This window comes from Chroicocephalus ridibundus, chromosome Z (assembly GCF_963924245.1).
Source record: "Chroicocephalus ridibundus chromosome Z, bChrRid1.1, whole genome shotgun sequence".
Lineage (NCBI taxonomy): Eukaryota > Metazoa > Chordata > Aves > Charadriiformes > Laridae > Chroicocephalus > Chroicocephalus ridibundus.
In genome coordinates, this window is record NC_086316.1 from 20,141,718 (window position 1) to 20,162,378 (window position 20,661).

The 20,661-nt window shown below is 39.5% G+C and overlaps 1 protein-coding gene across 6 annotated transcripts in view; it reads left to right on the plus strand.

Annotated features, from left to right (window-relative positions):
* Positions 1-20,661, plus strand: part of SNCAIP (synuclein alpha interacting protein) — a 91,197-nt gene that overhangs the window by 68,753 nt on the left and 1,783 nt on the right. For 4 of the 6 annotated variants that reach the window (XM_063320795.1, XM_063320793.1, XM_063320794.1 and 1 more), the window contains 5 exons: positions 1,590-1,715; positions 5,680-5,849; positions 11,942-12,034; positions 14,543-15,605; positions 17,419-17,489. In XM_063320795.1, coding sequence (XP_063176865.1) covers positions 1,590-1,715; positions 5,680-5,849; positions 11,942-12,034; positions 14,543-15,605; positions 17,419-17,489 — 1,523 coding nt within the window. Of the gene's footprint in view, positions 1-1,589; positions 1,716-5,679; positions 5,850-11,941; positions 12,035-14,542; positions 15,606-16,206; positions 17,370-17,418; positions 17,490-20,661 lie in introns of those variants that run through there. The other 2 variants (XM_063320797.1, XM_063320799.1) reach the window with 2 other exon arrangements.

Here is a 20,661-nt window from a genome sequence, read left to right on the forward strand (position 1 = left end):
CACGCTGATTGTAATCATAAAATTGCAGAACATGCTTAACATTCTGGTCCCTATTATGTTCCAAAGAAATATATAATTTCAAAGCTATAGTTGTCTTCCAATTCTGCAGAGGAGCTTTGCTAAAATATTTTTCTTTTAATTATTAAAACATAAGGGCAATTCATAGGAGTAGTGTAATCCTTCTTCACTGCTGGCCAACACCACAGGCATCTCGAGAAATTGCTCAAAATTATTTTAAAAGGGATATGTGATCTGAAGTCATCTCTCCGTGCTGGCTGACAGCAGCATTGGGCATTCAGCCAAGGAGAAGTAAAAATACCTATCCCTTCACCCTGTAATAAAAACAAAACTGCTGTTGAAGTGGAAATATGAAGTTAAGTTCCAGACAGACTAGCCCTCTGAAGCAGTAAGCAGAGATCCAGGTGCTTGAATGGGCAAAATTGTTTGGAAGAGACATAGAAGTCTGAGGATCCATCTCCTTTTCTTTGACATTAAAATTTCTGCGGTTCTTTTATACAAAAAAAAGAGGTTTATACCCAAGGTTCCTAGCTATAATTTCCTTTCCTCATTTTTAATCTTTCTCTTTCCTACCTGATTACTGCTCAGAGTCCTAGACGTGCTTTGAGTACTGTTTTATGTTGGTAAACTTCACTTGTACAGGCCCACATATCTAACTGTGCACGATTATGTACTCATGTATCACTGAAGCTACTGAAGTGCTGCAGTTTTAAGTCTGTGCATTGGTGTTTGCCTCACCAACACTAGAATCTAAAAAGCCCCTTTGAACTTCAACTCCTAGCCAGTATAACACATGATAGATATCAATGAAAGATAAAAAAAAAAAATTCAGGTTTAAATAAACAAGTTTTATGCTAGCAAGTAATTTATTCTTCTCAGGTATTCAGATGCAAAAACTGGGAGTACAGCTGTAGTCAGCCTTCCTTTAACAGACATCACTTTTTTATGTAATCCATAGATTTATTCTAGATTTTCAATATGTATCACATTCAGCAGGGCATTATGAAATTTAATCTGGAGAGGCATGGTAGGTTCCTAAAGAGAAGAAGATTTTTTCCAAATAAACTTGCTGGGGAAAATAAGTAATAAAATAAGCTTAGCACATATATATAAACTCTCCATTTTTAGGAAAGAACACCCAATAAGTGTGTATTACACCTGCACACACACAAAAAAATGTTAAAAAGAATTCAGTTGGCACCTCAGTTTTAGCTTCCAGACTTCCACTTGCACCACAGGCTGTTCTGCCTCTGGTCTCCTCTCCAACATAAAGGCATGCATGCTTTTTAAAGCACAATTTCTCAGAAAGTGTTAGAGTAGTCATATTTTCCCTATTATTTCTTTTTATAAAATACGTAAAGCATTTTGTCTTATTTCCTTGGGGAAAACAAAAAACAAAAAACAAACAAACAAACAAACAAAAAAACCCCCACAAAACAGAGGAAGAGCCATGGTACACTAAGTCCTACGAAGTTGAGACCTAAAACAGATTACAGTACCAGTATTCCTGTAGTACATTTATCTTTTTATTGTTTATTATCTTTTGTGACATCTCTTTCCTCTCCTGCTAGGAGAAAATCCTTCTATGGCTTCTTCAGTTTATGCAAGAACAAGGGATTTCGCTGGATGAAGTCGACCAGGATGGAAATACTGCTGTTCACATAGCAGCTCAACATGGCTATCTAGGATGCATACAGGTAGAGTGATAGCTGTATCAGAAACCTCTTTGCATCAAAGTTGAATGACAGCAACCATTCAAATGGTTATAGGAGATCTTAAAAGTGGGAATAATTATTGATACATTAAAATATACTAGAAGGAAGAAATTTAAACCCGCAGGACTCAGACTGAGATACCAAAAAACTGTGCATTTTGGATTCTCTTCTCAATTATGCTATTGTTAGCCTAAAGTAACTGTTGTATTGCAAGAACGCATGATTATGTTGTTTATACATAAACAGCTAATGTGTATGTTTTTACGTTACAAAAGGGCAGCCAGTGTAGATATGCATACTCTTCTTACTGTTCTGGTATTTTCCTTCTGTTTCTTTTTTCAATGAATAGTTGTAGCAATGAATAGTTCTGGCTTAGGGGAAGTCTAGCAGATCAGTTTCTTCTATGTTGAAGGATTTACACCTTGAGTAAATCACCCATTCCAGCCTTGTAATCTTTGAATGTATCTATGCTAAACAATGCAGCATGATGATAATTTCTAACTAATTCTCAAAGAATCAGCTTGGCTACTGAAACCAATACAGGTCTCTTGTACACAGGTGCTGAAAAGGGTAATTTGTCCTGCTGAGAGGGCTTACACAGCTACAGTATTTTTGGGAGCCAGATCTGAATAAACCAGTTCGGATAACTCTGTACAGTACCAGTGTTCAATGGAGACACACCAAAAAAGCCGTAGGGTTGAACTGGATGGCTAGGTGAAGCATCTCAGTTTTGCGTTGAATTGCAGGTATACCCTCTGTCCATCAAAGTTACTAGAGCCATTAGTTCCAGGAGTGCATATCAGTATTTGGTGTTGTCGGCACTTTGAGTGAAAGCTGTTTGGAGAAGAAATAATAATAAAATTATTCCTGGAGATTGCAGAAAAAAAATTGAGAAACAAATTAGTCATAGGAAAAGAATAGATAGAAGAATGCATAACCAAATGGCAGGAAGGCAAGATTTAGAAATCAAAGTGATCAAGTCAAGTAGGGGAGAAAAACACGTCTAAGAAGAAGGAGTAATTCTCAGAGTCTAAGGACTCAGGTATGTATCAGTAAACATGTTACCACACGTGAACTGATCCACAGCGCCTCCTGGACCACTGCAAATACAGAAGGTTTGTATTAGTTCAACTGTGAAAGAAATAACAGCTAGTGAATTCTCATTAGCTAACCTCTTCAGAGAGGTAAATATATTTGTGCACATTGTTATGTTGAATCTACAGATGCATAACTGCTTGTTATTATTATAGCAATCTGGACACAGAGAAGACATAACTCTATAAAAGCCAGTTTGAGACTCTCACACAATAAAAAAAATAAAAACAACAGGTAATGGTTGAGATGAATGAATGGACTTGAAAAGAACACAGTCAAATAGATTTGAAGGACATGACCATCTCTGCATTTTGTCATTGATCAGACATGTCTTTCTTTTTAGGATGTCAGGAATGGATCCTGTACAAACTCTTATCAGAATAAAATAAACAAATCATCACATCTGTGCTAAATCTAGTGGTTTTATTACCATATTGTAGACAATTGCTATGATCAGTTGGAAAAAAGTGGACAGAAAAAATGTTTATGATTTACTAGTGGGGAGCACTGTTGTGGTAGGGTGTGTGCTTAGGGTTCCTAACTCAACAGTGCTTTATCAAGATGTACAATGCATTTGAAGGAGAAATGAGAGGAGATGATTTTGAACAGAGTGGTGACATCTGCAGGCTGTTTTCATGGATAAAACTAAAGTGAAAAGAGAAGTTCCCTGCTTTCCCCATGAAGAATGAACTTAATAAATGACTTAGAATTCTCAAGATTATTTTGGTTTTGATATATATATACAAATCAACAAGTGTTTTGTGTTAAAGTCAAGCCATGAGAAAGAAATCATGAAAATACCTAATGACAACAAAAATATACAAAATTAGTAATGTCACTTCATTAACACCTCACAGTCTTAAATGTCATTGACATTTTGTTGTGTTGTGAAATAAAATAAACCCTCTGCCCAGTGAGCTTATAGTCTAATTTAAAACAATGTACAGTGAGTGGTCTGGTAAAAAGAAAGAAGCTGTACATGAGGCAGGGAGATTATGAGTAGCAGTACAAAAGATGGAGGGTCACAGGCTGTCAGTGATTCCCTGGCTCGCTCATTCACTGCATTTGTGAGCAGCTGACACTCCTATCATGTTCCAATCGATAAGATTGCTTTCTGCAGGGCCATAACTCTCCCTTCTTCATTTTCTTTATTGGCAAATTAAACCAAATTTATTGACATGAGATGCAGTGCAAGACTGTTTGTTAAGTTTCCTTTCTGAATAGATTTAGCAGACCAGACAGACCACCATTCCTCTTTTCAGTCAGTGGACATAGAGGTCTCTGTGCCTGCTGTTCTGCATCAACAGGGCTACTCCAGTGCTCATTGGTTTACCAGCTCTGCTTGCATAAGTCAACCAAGAGCTCAGCTACACAATTCCTCTTCAGCATGTGTATGTGTAATGTTAATGATGCCATAGTTTTTGGATGCATTATGATTTTTTCAGAATTTTTTCCAACGTGCTATGAGCAATGTGTGCCTGAACATTGCTGAGAACATTTAGGTCCTGTTCTAGGCTCTCCGTTAAAGCGAATCGTGCATAACACTGATTATTACAAACAGATCAGAAAGACTCAAGGGTTGGTCTCAGTTCTTGCTTCAGTTATTGGATGTCTTGAGGTCAACCTGACAGATGTTATTTTGCCTTTACAGCGCTCTGAATTCAAGTCCCAGGGGTAACTCAAATGTTGTGCTCACAACCTGGACAACTCTCCAGCAACAAGCTAGGGTTCTCTGCTAGTAGTGTAACATAGGGTTGTACATCAGAGTATAAGCTATTATTTTTCTTAAAGATTAAAAGCTAACACATATTTGATTATCTCTTTAAAAGAAAATGGGGAGTAACCAAGCAAGTGCAAAGCAATGAGACTTCTTTCAGTATTAAAAAAAAAAAAAAACAAACAACCAAAAAACCCCAACCAGATTGAAAAAGGCATTGTACAGATTTCTTTCTGCAAAAAGAAATTTGTGCCTGTCTGACTTAAAGGAGTTGTTGGAAAGTATCTGCCATACCTTTCGTATCCAAACATCACTTGGCTAAGGAATCAGGACATTGAGGCATTGAGTGTTTTAAATTCAGGGATTCTGCTGTGGTAGGAAATTGAGAGCTAAACCACAAAAGGAGTCAGCACATATTGTAGCAAAGACATTCCTAAAATGAAATTCTAAGGGTGTGCTGCAATGCCTTGCAGTGCGGAGATCTCAAGAACAGAGGTACCATATCTGGTGAGCCATTGCAGCTCATCACCACCCTCTGTAAAACTGGCTAGCAATGTGTTCACGCTGCCCTGGACCCTGATGTTATCTAGCACAGATGTCCTTTGAATTGCACTCGCCTGTGTCTTCTTTTCTAGGTCTACCATGTGCAAAGTTAGCACAATGCTTAGTAGTGTGTGTACAGAGACATCTGAAAAAGTTTATTTCTGTGGCTCAGGAGAGAATCAATAGGTGCCTATATGTAAGTTCTCTGTTTTCATTTGGTGGTCCCACTCACTGTATGAATGCTAGAAGTCATGCTATACTGTACAGACAAATGAACAGAAAACAAATTAATTGAGTAGAACTGCAAGGGAAGAGGAAGGAAGAATATAGTCTTTATAGTTCTTCTGAACCATAGCTCACTGTTGCATGATATGCTTACATCTAAGTGATAGATTTTAGTGGTATGTGTTTTGAGTTCAGGCTGCATACAGACTTGTTAGTGACTGATTTTTAAAAATGATTGGCTTAGACCAACATTTTCAAGCATTTTATTCAGGAGTGCTTTGCGTCCAGCTGTTCTTGTGGTTGACCAGAAGTTGCAGGAGAGACTTACACTTACAGGTGTCAATGTTTCCTTTTGTGTTTTCACAGACATTGGTTGAATATGGAGCAAATGTCACCATGCAAAACCACGTGGGAGAGAAACCCTCACAAAGTGCTGAGCGACACGGGCACACCATGTGTTCCCGCTACTTAGTAGTTGTGGAGACATGTATGTCATTGGCCTCTCAGGTTGTCAAGCTAACTAAGCAGCTGAAGGAGTAAGTGTTTCATTGTTAGCAGAGGGATCATTCTTAAAACAATACCCTACTTTCTCTTCAGTTTATTAGCAGTATCTGTTTTCTGCTTCTTACATATGATATTTTCAAGTTCTATTTCTACCGTCTTTCTCCACGCTTTCCTGCTCCCAAGCATTTGCCCCTTCACCTTTAGCAGCTCAGCTTCGCAGCTGTTCTCCTTGTGGCAGTTTGCTTTGAACATAGATGAAGGGAGTGGGAGTGGAGAAGGGTATGTATGAAGCAATCTGGTCCTTTTTCCCTTTGCATACCTTGGGATCACATCATTGCTGATCATAATTTCTGTTTGCATAGCAGGCTTTAATATACAGTGAGTGGCTGTTCCCAGTTACAGTGCTGGGTGTTGATGTTGGGAAGAATAATGGAAATAGTGGTGGAGGGTTTTTTTTGGACTTGGAAGGTCACCAAAGCCTGCAGTGGCTACTCAGGAAATATCTTACGTTCTGTTTTTTCTTCATTGGAGCTGGTTTTAATATTTTAGTATGTTTTTTAAGAAACGTTCTGTAAAGAGCCTGTTATTTTGAAACACAAATTTATGCAATTGCTTGCATTTTATTGTAGGTGCAGTTGCTGTGACTTAGCATGTCAGTTGGGTCCTAAGACTCTTAGAAACTGTCAGCACTGACCTAACATTGTTCCAACTTAGATGCATGACCAAGAGCTTGTCAGCTACCACAAGCCATAAAATGTCTTCTGACAATCCCATGTTTAGAGGAGACCATATCATTTTATGCAAGCAGCATGTGGGTAATTGTACTGGGTATAAATTACAAGACTCCATTAGCAGGGGAGCTGCAGGGGTGGCTTCTATAAGAACAGGGGAGGGTCTGCCCTTTGCCTGACACAAGTGGTTCCGCAACTGACCCATTCCTCTCTGTCTGTTTCTGACAGTAGCCGTCCTCTCTGTCATTACGGAATACCTTCTTGCATTTGAAGTATGCTTATTGTTGTGTTTGTACCTCTAAGTTCTATATTATAAAGGTATTTTCTCTTCGTGATATCTTCAGTCTTCTATTACATTTATACTCCCATATATACAAACAGTGAACTAAGGATTATTATAATTTTTACAGTTTTCATAATTTTACAGTCTGGCACAGTTTACAGGACATTTCAAAGTACCAGGTGTTTTGCAGTTGGTTCATTTGCTGAGAAATACTAAAATGTACAAATCAGCTGATATAAAGGAAAAAAAAAACCCAGAACACAGGGTATTTTCTGAGTAGCCTGCATTAGCATCTAACTCATCTCAATATATAATGAAATTTATTTTCACCATAACTCAGCAGAAAAAAAGCCGCACACACCAGGAAGTAGAAATGGCAACAACAGGTTCTCCACGTTTCAGTTCTCTTCAGTGCTCACCCAGTGCTTGATATAAGTGTTACCTCTCATATGGAAAAGAAATTCTTGTTATGTCAGTCAGCAGACTGTTTAGTGCCATGGAAATAGTCTAATTCCGACTTTCCTGACAAAAGTGTTAACACTTTTCCAAGTCTCCCCCTGTCATCTCGCAGACTGCATGCATAGGTAGTCATTTAAATGATTCTTATCTAGCTCCTGGTGGGTTCCTTTGCTTGTCTCAGCTGGAGCTAAATCTGCTTCCCTTCAGCAGCCTATTTTTTCAGGCTTCAGATTTAGCTCTAGTAAGTGCAGCACCAGCCTTTTCGTCCCCTTCTACAGAGAGATGTGAGTCTCTTGTTGCAGTTTACTGAGGCAGTGGAATATTCTATTTTCTGCTTGAAGGAACAGCTTCTGCATGGCTATTTGGGCTGCAAGCCTCGGGCCACGAGTGGCTCTGATAGAAGCAGTGTTCGGGGCCCCATGCTTAGGAGCCAGAAGGGATGATGGAAGATGACTCTTGCCCTGTTTTTCAGCCCTATCCTGCACAAAAATTCAAGGATGGTACAAAGTGCCTGGGGCAGCTTCTCAAAGGGCCTTACCTCTAGCATAGCAGGAGAATTCATTGGCTACAGCACCCCTGAAGATCCTAAAAGCATCAGATGGCAACAGAGGGAAGTCCAGTTTACAGTCTAAGTCACTTCAAACTGCTGTTACATAGAAATAGCTCCAACTTGAGCAGCTGAGCTGGCTTTCCTGTATTTTCTCCACCTACTTCTGCTGGTGTTAATGGACATCGTTCTAGAAATAGAGGATTTATGATTGTATCATGATGGATTACTTGAATGGTCAATATCAACGCGGAAAGCCCTTATGTGCTTCCCAGCCGTCCCTCAGCTGTTGTAGCAATCTTCTTTTATTCTGGGTGCCTTATTCGCCAGGGATGGGAGCCTCCCTCTGATAACACTGTATGTGCCCAACCACAGGAAGACTGGAATGGTTGGTATTGTGCAAGAAGAACAGCAGCACAGAAACTGTCTTAGACCAACACATAGCAAGACCTATCTTCAAAGGTCCTAAATCAAAGAAGGAAGTACTATCTTTCATTCTCTTTTTATGAGCTCTTCCAGTCATCAAGGCAACACAGAGCAGTTCTAGAGAGAAGTTATCCCAATCTGTCACACTCTTTGGAGCCATACCTGAAAAGAAGGCACAAAACCAAAACAATAAAATCACATTTTGACAGAGTCTGCACATCTTTCATCTCTCTGATCCAAAGCAGCTCAGATGACAAATACAGAGGAGCATAGCAAATCCTTTTGAGTTGGGTCTAAGTGTCCATCAGGAAAAAAAAAAAAAATCTTTATATTAGTAAGAAGGACATAAGTGCTAACTACAAAAGTTCCATTAAATCTTCACAAGAGGATTAACTGAGACTTTTCCCCAAAAGGGAAGGAAGCAGGCAATTCTTTCCATAGGTAAAAAGGAAAGTGGCTCACAAAAACAGCTGATACTGGCTTCAAACCAAAAGCTTTGGTTTACATCTCTTGCTTATTAAAAAAACTTGGTCAATCCAGTAGGACTTTCTGAACTATGCAAAATGCTTAGGACAGTCAAAAAAGTTTCTCACAAAGTCTATACAAAATACTGGCTTTCATTTTACTTCCTGAGGTATCCATAGGTCTTACAATCTTAGTTACTCCCTCACTAATTTCATCTGCCTAAAAAAACCTTAGTTGTTGGTGTAGAAAATTCCTACCTGCACAAATACATGCACTAATGACATTAGCAGTAATGGCTTGTATTGTTTGGGCTTTCCTGGCCTGAGGAGACCAAAAGTCAGAACTAATGACATAAAATTAATGCTTCCCTAGACCTCTTTTACATTTCCGCTTGATGACAAACTGTTCTATCTGCATTCCTAAAGGGTTGCACTGTCCTGTGTTTATGGACCTGGATGTCCAAAGCAATTAATGAATAAGACACTTGTTGGTCTTTTTGATATACTATCAGCCAACATCTCTGGCAAGGCAAAGATCAAAGCAAACCGTTAAGTGAAAAGGTGAAGGTGACAAAGTGGTTGAATATCCTCTGTTGCCACCACTTTTCTGTGTTCTGTAAACAAAATCCATTATTTTCGTGAAACTTCATAGAAATAGCTGTAAATAAGTAGCTGAATAAAAAAATTTTTTAGTGGTATGGTAAGCCACGTGCAAGTTGCTGGTTTGTTTGGGGTTTTCTGGGGGGTAGTAAGTGTTACATGGATGTATACTAAGAATAATGTTCATCTCTTTTTTACTTAGTTAAGCTGTTTTATTTTCTGCTTTGTAGAGCGGTCATTCTTGTTTTATTTGAAACAAAATGGGGAAAGTAAGGGCATCATACTATGAAAGATACTCCAGTAGAGCCTAGTGCCTCAGCCGGTTCCCTGTTCAGTTGCTGAGCTCCCTGATTTAATTCGGAGGTAGCTGGGGTCCACAATAAAGCAGACACAGAAGGGTCCTTACATATTACTTACTGGGAACATTGCCTAAGCTAAGACCCTCAGAATATGGGTATTAAATATCATAAAGTAAGTAGACCCTCTTACCCATGAAGCTACAGTAATATTGTCTCCTAAATCAGTCTGATTTTAATACGTGGAAGTATTGCTATTCCAAGAAGTTCTGATCTCTTGTTTTCAATGTTATCTTAGATTTATATGTGTATGTTGTATGTGTTTAGGGATAGTGCTGGCAAGATGCGTGGGTTTCTGTGAGCTACTTACTAACTAGTTAAGCTGTGAAAATGGAGGAAACTTTAATTCTTTTAGCACAATAAAAGGTTTAAGTGGAATGAGAACATTAACTCAACAGAAGAAGTGTCAGAGATTTCCATTAAAGCTAAAAGCATAAGAAGCTGTTAGCTACATTATTTAGATATTTAGAAATAGAAGTTGAAGGAAGCATAAAAGACAAATAAAACAGAAAAATTGCATGACAATCTAATCTCAAATGAAAATTTCCCTGGTTCTTAAAAAAGAGTGTCTGGGGAGTTGCAATATAAGCCAATGTTGACAGATGGTAGGAGTAATTTTAAAATAGTCTAAGGAAGTGTGTGGGCAAGAGGAAGGATGATGGAAAATTAAAGGAAGAAAGGATCTACATGAAGCATGGTTGTATTGTAAAATGTGATGGCAAGGCAGCGTGTCAAGATCCCACCTTTATTTCTGTAGCACTTTTCAGATCCACTGTGATACGTTGAAAGTAAAACGTTTGTTTTCTGCCAGCCCTGCAAGTACAACCCCTAGTCTAAAAAGTCATCTGGATTCTTTCTGGCTTTGACATTGCCGGTTATAAAGTCTGCATTTGGAACTCAGCTAACCCTTCTGCTGATGGCATGCGAGCTAGGAAAGAGTCCAGCTTGCTGGCAGAGAACTGTATTAGTTCTGCAGATCCAATAAGCATAAAAGTACTAAAAACATATTACTTCTACAGCAACATAAGCAGAGCCTGGGAGAAGCAGATAAAAAGTCATTTTCACATGGTCATTTGACCAGGAGAAGGGAATAAAACCAAATGTAGCAACTGTATTCCAGGTGAAATATAGCATATGTACAGTAACAAAAAGCTGTAAGTCTCTTGTTTCTGTCTCTGCAGTGCTCAGAGGCACTGGAACTTACAGGTCACAAAACAAGATTGGATGTTATCTGTGGTGGCCAACAAGCTAAAGGGGTGTTTTGAAGGTCTAAATTTGATGGGAACAGGGAGAGGGAGAAGAACTTTTTGTGGCAAATTGATCTGTTCCTTCCTTGAAGGTCTACAGGTTATCTTGTTCGGCTGCATCCTTCCTATGGAAATAAGTATGTGGCAAGACAACAACAGAGACTGTTGATTACAGTTCTATGGTAAAGGAGTTTCTAGTATGGCTGTCACTTTCATATTACTAATGATTTACATCTACTATTACAATTTTTTAAACACTGGTCTCTAAAGCTATTTACAAAGCAGTGTAGATCACAACACCACATTGAAAGCAGTAGACTGCAGTAGGTCAGCACTACTGAGTATAAGGTGGGTGCAGAGCACAGGTAGGACCTTTGGTAAGGTTGGACAGCAAGCAGATGTATTTTTTCCTACTCCTCTGAATACACAGAAGTCATACTTAGCTCCATGCTGCGGCTGAAGAAGATTGGACCAGCCCTTCCTAGTGGGCAAAGGGTCCTCTCTGAGTTCATTTGCAGATAGAAAAGGAGAGAGAAGTTGTCTGAGCTATCACCTAGCTGAGTAAAAGCCATCCACCAAAAGTAGGAAGTGGCTTCTTAATCTGTCCCTTTCCTCCTCCGTTACACAAACAAGAAAGAACCAAGCGGCCCTAAGTTTGCTCTGCTCTATCTTTGTTTCTGGAGTATTATTTTCTGTGAGTCGGTTCCACTGAACTTCTGCTTATGATCCCACTCTTGTCCTTATATGAAATATAACAAATATTCTCTGACAAGTAAGCATTGGTCTTGCTGGTCTTGTACAGTGATCACAAAATGTCCACAAGGATTCAGAGACAAGTGCAAACTCTGTTTATGCTATTATTTATCATTTCTCTTTTTATTTACTGTCTAAAGTATAGGTGATGAGGACTTTTTTGTATACAAAGTTGAACAGGTAGTATCAGTTATCCTGTAGCTTACTAAAGCTGACAGTTTTACAATGCAAGGTAAACAGTCCTACATTTTCTTGCAGGCAGACAGTGGAACGTGTGACATTACAGAACCAACTCCAGCAGCTTTTAGAAGCCCAGCGGTCAGAGGGCAAGTCACTACCCACGTCCCCAAGGTAAGGTGACTGGAATTGTACTGCAGCCTGGATTTGCACAATTTCATGGTACATCGGTTATCAGGAGAAGCTGTGACCTGTCTAAATAGTAGATGTGTTCTCTAATGTAAATGTGTTTTTTTATACCTCGTGGGCTTGAAGCTGAGCTTCTAGAATTTGACAGTGTGTAATGTTGTATAAATACTGGAAATTTTGAGTACAAAATTAATATCCCTGTTTCCCAACAGTGAAAATCAGATTTACAGTGGAATGGAATATATTTTGTATTAGATGAATAGCAGAGGATCCTAAGAAACCCCTCGGAAAGTTGTGAAGTTTGACCTTGTGGTGGTCTACCGTACATTACTGCCAACAGTAATTCATAAAGCCAGTTACCAAAAAAACCTGCTTTCAGAGTAATAAGACTCCTTACACTCATTAAATCTTTTGCCTGCAGTAGCTTGTATAGAAAGTCAAAACTCCAGAAATTTTATGTATTGTTTACATATCCTGTCAGAAGTCCCAGAAATAGAAACAAACTGAGTAACACTAAAGAGGAGGAAAGTAAAGGCAGAGGACTGGATCTGGAGTCTGTTGGCGTCTGCTAACACATCTTTCTGACTTGTGCATAGATGCATGGAAGTCAAGGAAGCATATGACTTCTCTCTGATAGCAATCTGAAGAAGACTTTGAAATGAATTAAGTAACTCACATGCAAATAGGACTTGGTTTATCATTACCTTCTAATTCAGTTTTCTGTCTGGAAGACATATACAGTGCTTCTCCTTGTTTCAGAGTTGTTAGGGAGCTACATATATGTTAAAGTATAAAGCCAGCCTAAAATCTTCTGCAGGCATTGATGGTCAGAGCTTTGGGTCATCAGGTGTGAACTCGTAGGATCAGTGACTGCTTTTTTTCCATTCTTACAGAATCTTAAGCACTTTTCCAAAAAAGTGTTCCATGTCCCTGAATTTCATGTGTCAGTGTTTCAGACAAGTACGAATTGTTACGGAAGTACATAACAAAGACATTGAGGTCGAAGATGCATTTGTGTAAAGGAACTCCATCTAGGAAAGGACTGTAAACTCTAAACTCCTGATGAAGTAGAAAACCACACTGGAAAGCCTTGATTTGTCCTTTTTTTGTAGAATCATGGTCTTTGTCTTTCCTGTCTGCAAGCTCAACAGGGACAATGGGACCAAACACTGTCTTCCAGCTCATTTGGTTTCTGTCATTTTTGCTGACTGGTCTTTCCAAGCGGTCTCACATCTGAGTAATGGTGAGAACCAGGACTGATTTACTTTCAGTTTCAGATAAGATCAGGTGAGAGCAGACCTCTCATCATTTGTTATTCATGTAGAAGGGTAGGTTTCAATATCTTTTTGGTTAAGTAAGCAAGTCTGAAAATGATACTCTGATATTTAAAGCTTTATTTCGTAGTTGGCTACTGCTTTTCCTTCCAGCTAGAACTCACTTGTGGATATTATCATCATCCAAGGAGCCAGTAGCAGATCTAAGAGAACTGTCTCTTTTACTAGGAATGTCACTGTAGATACATGAATATTCTTCAGTGTCTTTTTTGGTTTGCCACAGGAGAAAAAGCACAAAATGAATTGAAGATGAGATGGCTACTACAGGCACGTGAATTTTGTACACTGTGAGAACTACGGATTCATCAGAGTAGAAGATGCTTGTGAAAAAAAAAATTAAATTTATTAAGTCACTGTCTCAGACTAACCTTAATTTTGTCACCTCACCCTTGGTCTGAGAAAAAGTGGTTTAAAATAAGAATGTGGAGTATTATGAGCTCTGGCATATGTCAGAGAGAGAGAAATGGTCTCTCATTTAGGTTCTTTGAAAATCAGACTTGCTTGAGATTGCTGTTTCCTCACTATGTAACATTTGGAGTTCTACAATTAATTTATTATTCTAATAGTACTGAACTAAATTCATGTCACCTTTCTCATGCTTTTCAATATTTCATATTGGAAAAGGTTTTGAGTGCAAATGGCCCTGACTTTTTATGAGGTCTTATATGGCTATTATTAATACCAGATGAAGTCTAGATTTATGAAATCGTTGCTATGCAGAGAGCTGGTACTTTCGCAGTATTTATAATAAGCTACGTTTGTATTATGATGTGACTTAGATAGTAGGCATTTGGCTTTGCAGGGTTTTTTCGCCTTTTAAAACATGTCAACTCCTACAAATAGGAAACAGTAGTTTCTCTGAAGTTTTCCTCAGAAAGTCATCTTTGGCACTGAAATAACCATTCTGAGTTTTCATTTTAAGAAGTTTTCTTTGTAAGAGAAAGTGAAGAAACTCAAATCCTAATTAGGAGTGGAAGCAGGGTTACATCCTTCTCTGTAATCTTCACTGTGGCATCATAGTAATGAAATCCATGTGAGTAGCGATGAAGAGGATAAGTAACAGTAAGTGGAGACAGACACGTACACTGGAAATGGCGGTTTCATATTTTATATGTGCATTAATTTGGCTGTGGTATTTCCTCCTCTTTTTTTCTTTAAGCTCGCCATCATCTCCTGCTTCTGGCAAACCCCAGTGGAAACCATCCGAAGCAGATGAATTGTCTCCACCAAAAAATAAATTGAACACCCAAGATGGGATTCAGATTCTTGGCAGCTTGGGAACTTCTAGTCGCGCTCGAGCCAAGATAAAAGATGAGGACTCAGATAAAATCTTGCGCCAGTTGTTGGGGAAGGAAATCTCTGAAAATGTCTGCATGCAGGAAAAGCTGACTTTGGAATTTCAGGATGCTCATGCATCCTCCAAGAACGTGAAGAAGATTTTGCCAGAGAAAAGGGAGTTGAAGTTAGCCAGACTGAGGCAACTGATGCAGAGATCACTGAGCGAGTCTGACACAGACTCAGCTAATTGTGAGGACCACAAGAACACCCCTGTGAAAAGAACTGACAAACCAAGGCCTCAGCCCATAGTGGAGAGTGTAGAGAGCACAGAGAGTCTGCACCTGATGATTAAGAAACACGCTTCTGCAGCAGGCCGCCGCTTCCCTTTTGGTATCAGGGCCTCTAAGTCTGTGGATGGCCACAGTCCTTCCCCTACTTCAGAGAGCAGCGATCCAGATAATGAAGCCCCGTATCAGTCTGGTCCTGTTCCTCAGAGCCAGTTTTGTGGAGACAACTCTCCGTCCAGCACGGACAGTGCCACTGCTCAGAAGGTTGCCACCAGCCCTAAGAGTGCTCTCAAGTCTCCCTCTTCAAAGCGCAGAACCTCCCAAAACTTGAAACTCCGAGTAACTTTTGAGGAGCCTGTGGTGCAGGTGGAGCTAGCAGAGTCAGAACTAAGCGAGGAAAAGGATAAAGACCGGGGCAAAGGACTCATTCGGGCTCCACCCGGCTCTGGGGAGCCAGCAGGGGACCAGCTGAAAAGGCCTTTTGGAACCTTTCGGTCCATAATGGAGACGCTGAGTGGCAACCAAAATAACAACAACAACTGTCAAACAGCAAACCTGATCAAAACCTCATCGACGCTGCCTTTTACCTCATTAGGAAGGAAGACGGCAGACAGCAAAGGAAATCCAGCAGCTCTCACAAAAGGAAGAAACAAGCCAGTGAGTGCACTGAAAGGAGGAAGGGCCTTTTTTTTGTCTTATCTCTTTAAGTAATGAATAAGTTTGACAGCTTCTTCTTCCTGCCCTTGTATAGCAAAAGGATGCACATAAATACTTCAGTGTGTTTGACCTGTAGAAAGCCCACCCACTGTTTTAATTTTGGAAGGCTTTTCCAAGGAGTGGCAGGTATTGCTTGTGTATAGAGTCCGTGCTCTTAGTGCACATGGTCCACATCTCTGTGTTGAAAGCTTTCCACAGAGATGTGATTCACCTGGAAATGATCTTTGGTGTTGCTCTGAGTGGCAGCTCATACAATGAGAATGTCACACTTGAATCCATGGGATTTCTGGGGAGTAAATAACTGAACGACTAACCCTGTCCGTTCCTATAGCCAAGAGTGATGAGGCCAACAGGATAAAAGTAAGTGTTAGAGTATAAAGAGGAAGAATAGCAGAAATGGTCCTTCCTGCTTCTGCAGGAGCTACAGCCATCCCCTAGGTAGTGAAGCTGTCAGTACCCAGCCTTCTTTGCCCAGCCTGGCAGGGGAATTGGAGATAGATGATCTTTAAGGTCCCTTCTAACCCGGACCATTCTATGGCAGCGCACAGCCTGCTCCTGTCAGAGCATATGGTTGGTCTGTAGCAAAACGTACTGGATACAGACCATCCCCTCTCTGCAGCCAACTGAGTGCCCTTTCTGGGATCCCAACAGCAAGAGGGGTGTCTTCATTTAGGAGGCTGGCTCTCTTGTTCAGAAGAAAGGAGAGAATACTTTGAACAAATGTACCTTCCAAGAGAAAGGAAAAGGTACTGAATGAAAGGAAATACTGTTAGCGCAGTGTGTTTGTGGAGCAGAGAGGAGTGCGAGCATGTGGAGACACAAAAAAAGAGTTGAGTGAGAGGGAATGGCAGATGATTTAATCCTTTATGAAAAACAGGGTGGGAGCAAAGGGCTGGATGGAAAGACATGAGGCAAAAGAATACTTTCAAGATGAAAAAAAAGAACACACAGCAGGCCAAGAGGAGGAGGAGGAGGAGTGAATTATATACTGTAAAAAGTATGACAAGGTAACGGGAGAAAAACACAGGAAAATATTAGACATAGAGGAGGCAAAATGAGTATGGAAAAGAAACAGTGGAAAGAGAGAACTGGGAAGCAGTGAGCAGTCCATATTAGTGGGTACTGCTAGAAGAGTAGTGCTGTAGCAGAATGTGGAACGAAATTAAAAATTCAAAGGAGACCTAATAGGCTAAATTGAAGTGGGACTGCATTTATTAAGATTTACTCAGAATCACAGTATGAACTACTGATTTGAGCCTTTAAAGATAAGCACCATCTAGTCAAACAGATGATTTAACACAGAAGTATTTTCATAACACAATGGCAATTTTTTTCAAAAGAGTATTCAAATTTTATGACAGAGGAAAAGACATTTTGTCTTCAAAGATGTTCTCATAGATTATGAGGTCATGAGCAGTTTTCATAGTTCCCTAAGAAATTTGAAGAGTTGGATGAGGTAATTCTAACAGTATTGACGTTTGCACTGTAAGACGCACGTTGTCTGTGAAAAGGCCATGTCCGCATGTCATTGTTGCCAACATGAATTTGTAGAAAGAGTACATTTTCGTACCAACCCAGAGGCCCACAACACACATCTCAAAGAGGTAACAGACTCAGCCACATTTACTAACTCAAAAAGAAGTCCCTTAAAATGTTATTGTGGCTATTTGACTGCATGTTTTACAGGTTTCCATGTTTGCATGTTTTAAGCTCAGTGCATGTTTTTAACTGATATGCTGTTGTACTTCCTTAGGGTCCTTACTTCAGCTACACCAGTCTTTCCTCTAGCACGTTGAATGAAGAACTTCTGTGTAATTATGCTTGGTATGTGCTTATGCATGGTGATGTTTAGCATCTCTGTTGCTTTGTTTTCTCAAATTGCATGTGTTTGCTAACATTGTTGATAACTGAAATACTGGAATTGATTGACGCACAAGAAGGGAAATAGATGAACAGATGAACATATAAATTCCTAGAAAAGCAGAAATTTATGATGGATTTCTGCTGATGTCACCATTGAACTGGCTACAGTATTTCAGTTCCAAGCAAGTATAGAAAGTATTCATACTCATAAATCCACAAGGGAGTATAGCGCACTTTGGCTGAGTATTCAGTGTCTGTTGAATGAAAGTCAAGCACCAGATGAGAATGGAAATTAAATTTCCTCTCATGAGGAACGCAAAAAGACCACAGTTCATCTCTAAATGGAGAGTACAGAGAACATGAGGCAGAATGCTGTACTTTAAGTTTAGTGCTCTTCTATTTTCACACATTTTTGCACTCTCCCGTAGACTTGGAAGTTAAATTTGTTTTTTAAAAGTCTGATAACTTTGGCTGTGTTCAAACTCCTTAATTTAGATGTGTTTCATCAGGACTATTCAGGCAGATAGAGACCAGCCCTTCAAGGTCCATGAAGATATATTGGGAAAAACAACATTTGACAAAATGTGTGTTTATTTTATAACCAACGCTTTGTAAAAATTAGCTGTCATTTTTATTCAACTCTTAACACTCACAGATTCTTGTGAAGATAATTTTTTTCTGTTAAACTGAGATATAAATCCTTTCATTAGGCCTGGAAATGATTGCTCTTTACACCAAAACTATACATTTGAAGATATTTTTGGGAAAATTATAAACTAGTCATTCTTCAGTTCGGAATCCTAAATTGCTGTCAAGTTACTCTTTTCTAAATGTCTAATCAATTAGACCTTCCCATCCTTAAAAACTCTATTTCTGTAATGGAAATGAGAGCCTTGTTCTGAAGTCATTGGCACACTGTTATGTGAAATCAGAGACAGAACTGTAAGGTTTCCAAGAGGTTTCATTCTCTCCTGAAAAACAGAGGGAAATTCCAGTGCAGAAAACTAACTGCACAGCAGCAGTTTGAGGGAGCATCAATGGGCAGCCTCCAGTCAAAACACCCAGCTGCCTGTCCAGACCGTGGAGTAATACAAAACCATTAATCTCATCCTTATGTTGGAGCCATCTCCCAGCTGTAGCCAGTTGTTGTAATTCAGTATTGCCTCGTGTAAATGCTCTTGTGTGAGAAATCCCTGGCAAGGCACAGCTTGAGGAAGGTGTTGTTATTCCCACAGATTAGGACAGAATTGGGCAAATTGTGTGCCAGAGTCTGTGGCATGAGATTTCCTAAAATCATGTAAGAATGGAAGATGTATTGAGCTTTTCAGAAATCAGAATGCAGACCTGAAGGCTCTCAGAGCTTCTAAGCCAGCCATCATGATGCCTTTTAGCGTGTGTTGTGATTTTTGAATGGAAAAATGGGTGCCTGTAGTTAGTCCCTTGCATCCTGCACTGTCACCTTTGAAATTTAAATAATTCAATATCACCGTCATGGGCACTACAAGCCCCTGGACACTGTCTGAATTTTCCCTGGATGGTCTGGGAAGATTCTGTAATTGCCGTTTCAAAGCTATTTTGAAAAGAACCTTTCTGGAAAACAGTGCAGCTTTTGTGTTTTAAACCTTTGTATATTGTTATATTGGAGGGTATATTTCTGGACACAGTCCCAACCCTATTTTACCTCTAGACCCTTATATAGGGGATTTTATTAGCATCTTCTGAAATCTGAAGTAACTGTAGAAAATCTACCTTCAGTCAGATGACATTCCTGTCCACCAGTTTCTAGCTTCTTTTTCTCCAGCTTCTGTTCATTTGTTTTATTTTTTCACTCAAAATACCCAAGTACAACAAGACTTTGCAGTTTACTTTTTCAAATTGGTTGCAGCTTAATAGTAGATGATTGTATTCAATTTTCCAGTGTCCTTTTAAAATTTGATGCACCCTATTTTTCTTAAGGCCCTAGAGTAGATTTCGGATGTGCAGGATGGGTTGGGATATTTTTTCCCCTTTTGGAAGGATTGGCTAGTTTCTTGCATATTACAACTCCAAGCGAATGCTTGTAGTTTTTTCCTTCTTACATGTATGCCAGTGAACGGTTCTTTCCCACACTTTAAATCATCTGAGATCTGCAGGACATTAAAGTAAGCACTAACTCACCATATCAATTCAAAACCCTGTATTAGCTGCAGCTATCAACAGCAAAAATTGCTTCATACGTCAGGGGCGATCAGCAGAATCTACCATCAGGTTTGTGTCAGATAGTAAACTGGGCATGCTTCTAAAATAGTAAGTGGATCTAACGTAACAGATACCCCACTGCCAGACGTAGTGCTGGATAAATTAAAATTTCAAATATATATTCTAGAAAAAGGATGCTTATCTGTCTGTCTAATAAAATAGTTACGATTCAAACTAGTACAGTAAAAAATCAATATGAAAGTAATTTAGGCCTTGTCCCAGACAATTTGCAATCATTCTGTTGTGAACTGTTATGATTGTGCATCAGTGCCTGTTGCATGAGGGGATGCTTAGTATTTCTGTGGTGACAGAGGCACCAGGAGATATTAGGAATTTGGGTAGTAATTAGTAATATTGGTAATACATTTCCTTTGGGTCATCAGGCACAGTTGTAAAAGGCATGTCGGTTCAGCATTGTCACCTAGTGATATCTGCAATAGCTAAAAATCATCCTCTTCAAGGTCACAGTGCAACTGTATTGCTGCAAGATGGGGTCTTTGGAGTGACAAGTGAGCCTCTACCTGGGGGACTCACCCACAGGGTCTTTCAGCACTGCAAGTCTAAGCAAACGCAGTAGTTAATGGATGCAAATTATCTTAGCCTTAGAAAGCATCCTTTAGTAAAGCTCCATGGTTAACGCTAAACACGCTGTTGATAACAGCAATGGATGATAAGTGCCAAAGACATTAGGACAAAAAGTCAAGTGCTCTTCTTTTATCTCCTCAAACTCAGACCTACAAATTCTACTTCCTCTAGCTCAATTCTACATCTTTTTGCTTTTACCCAGGGTATGTGGCAACAATAATTCAGATGAATGAAGGGGATTTCAAAATAAAATAATCCCTCATGCCCTCTTACCAGGATCCAAAACTGTGGTCCCTGAGAAAGTCAGCTT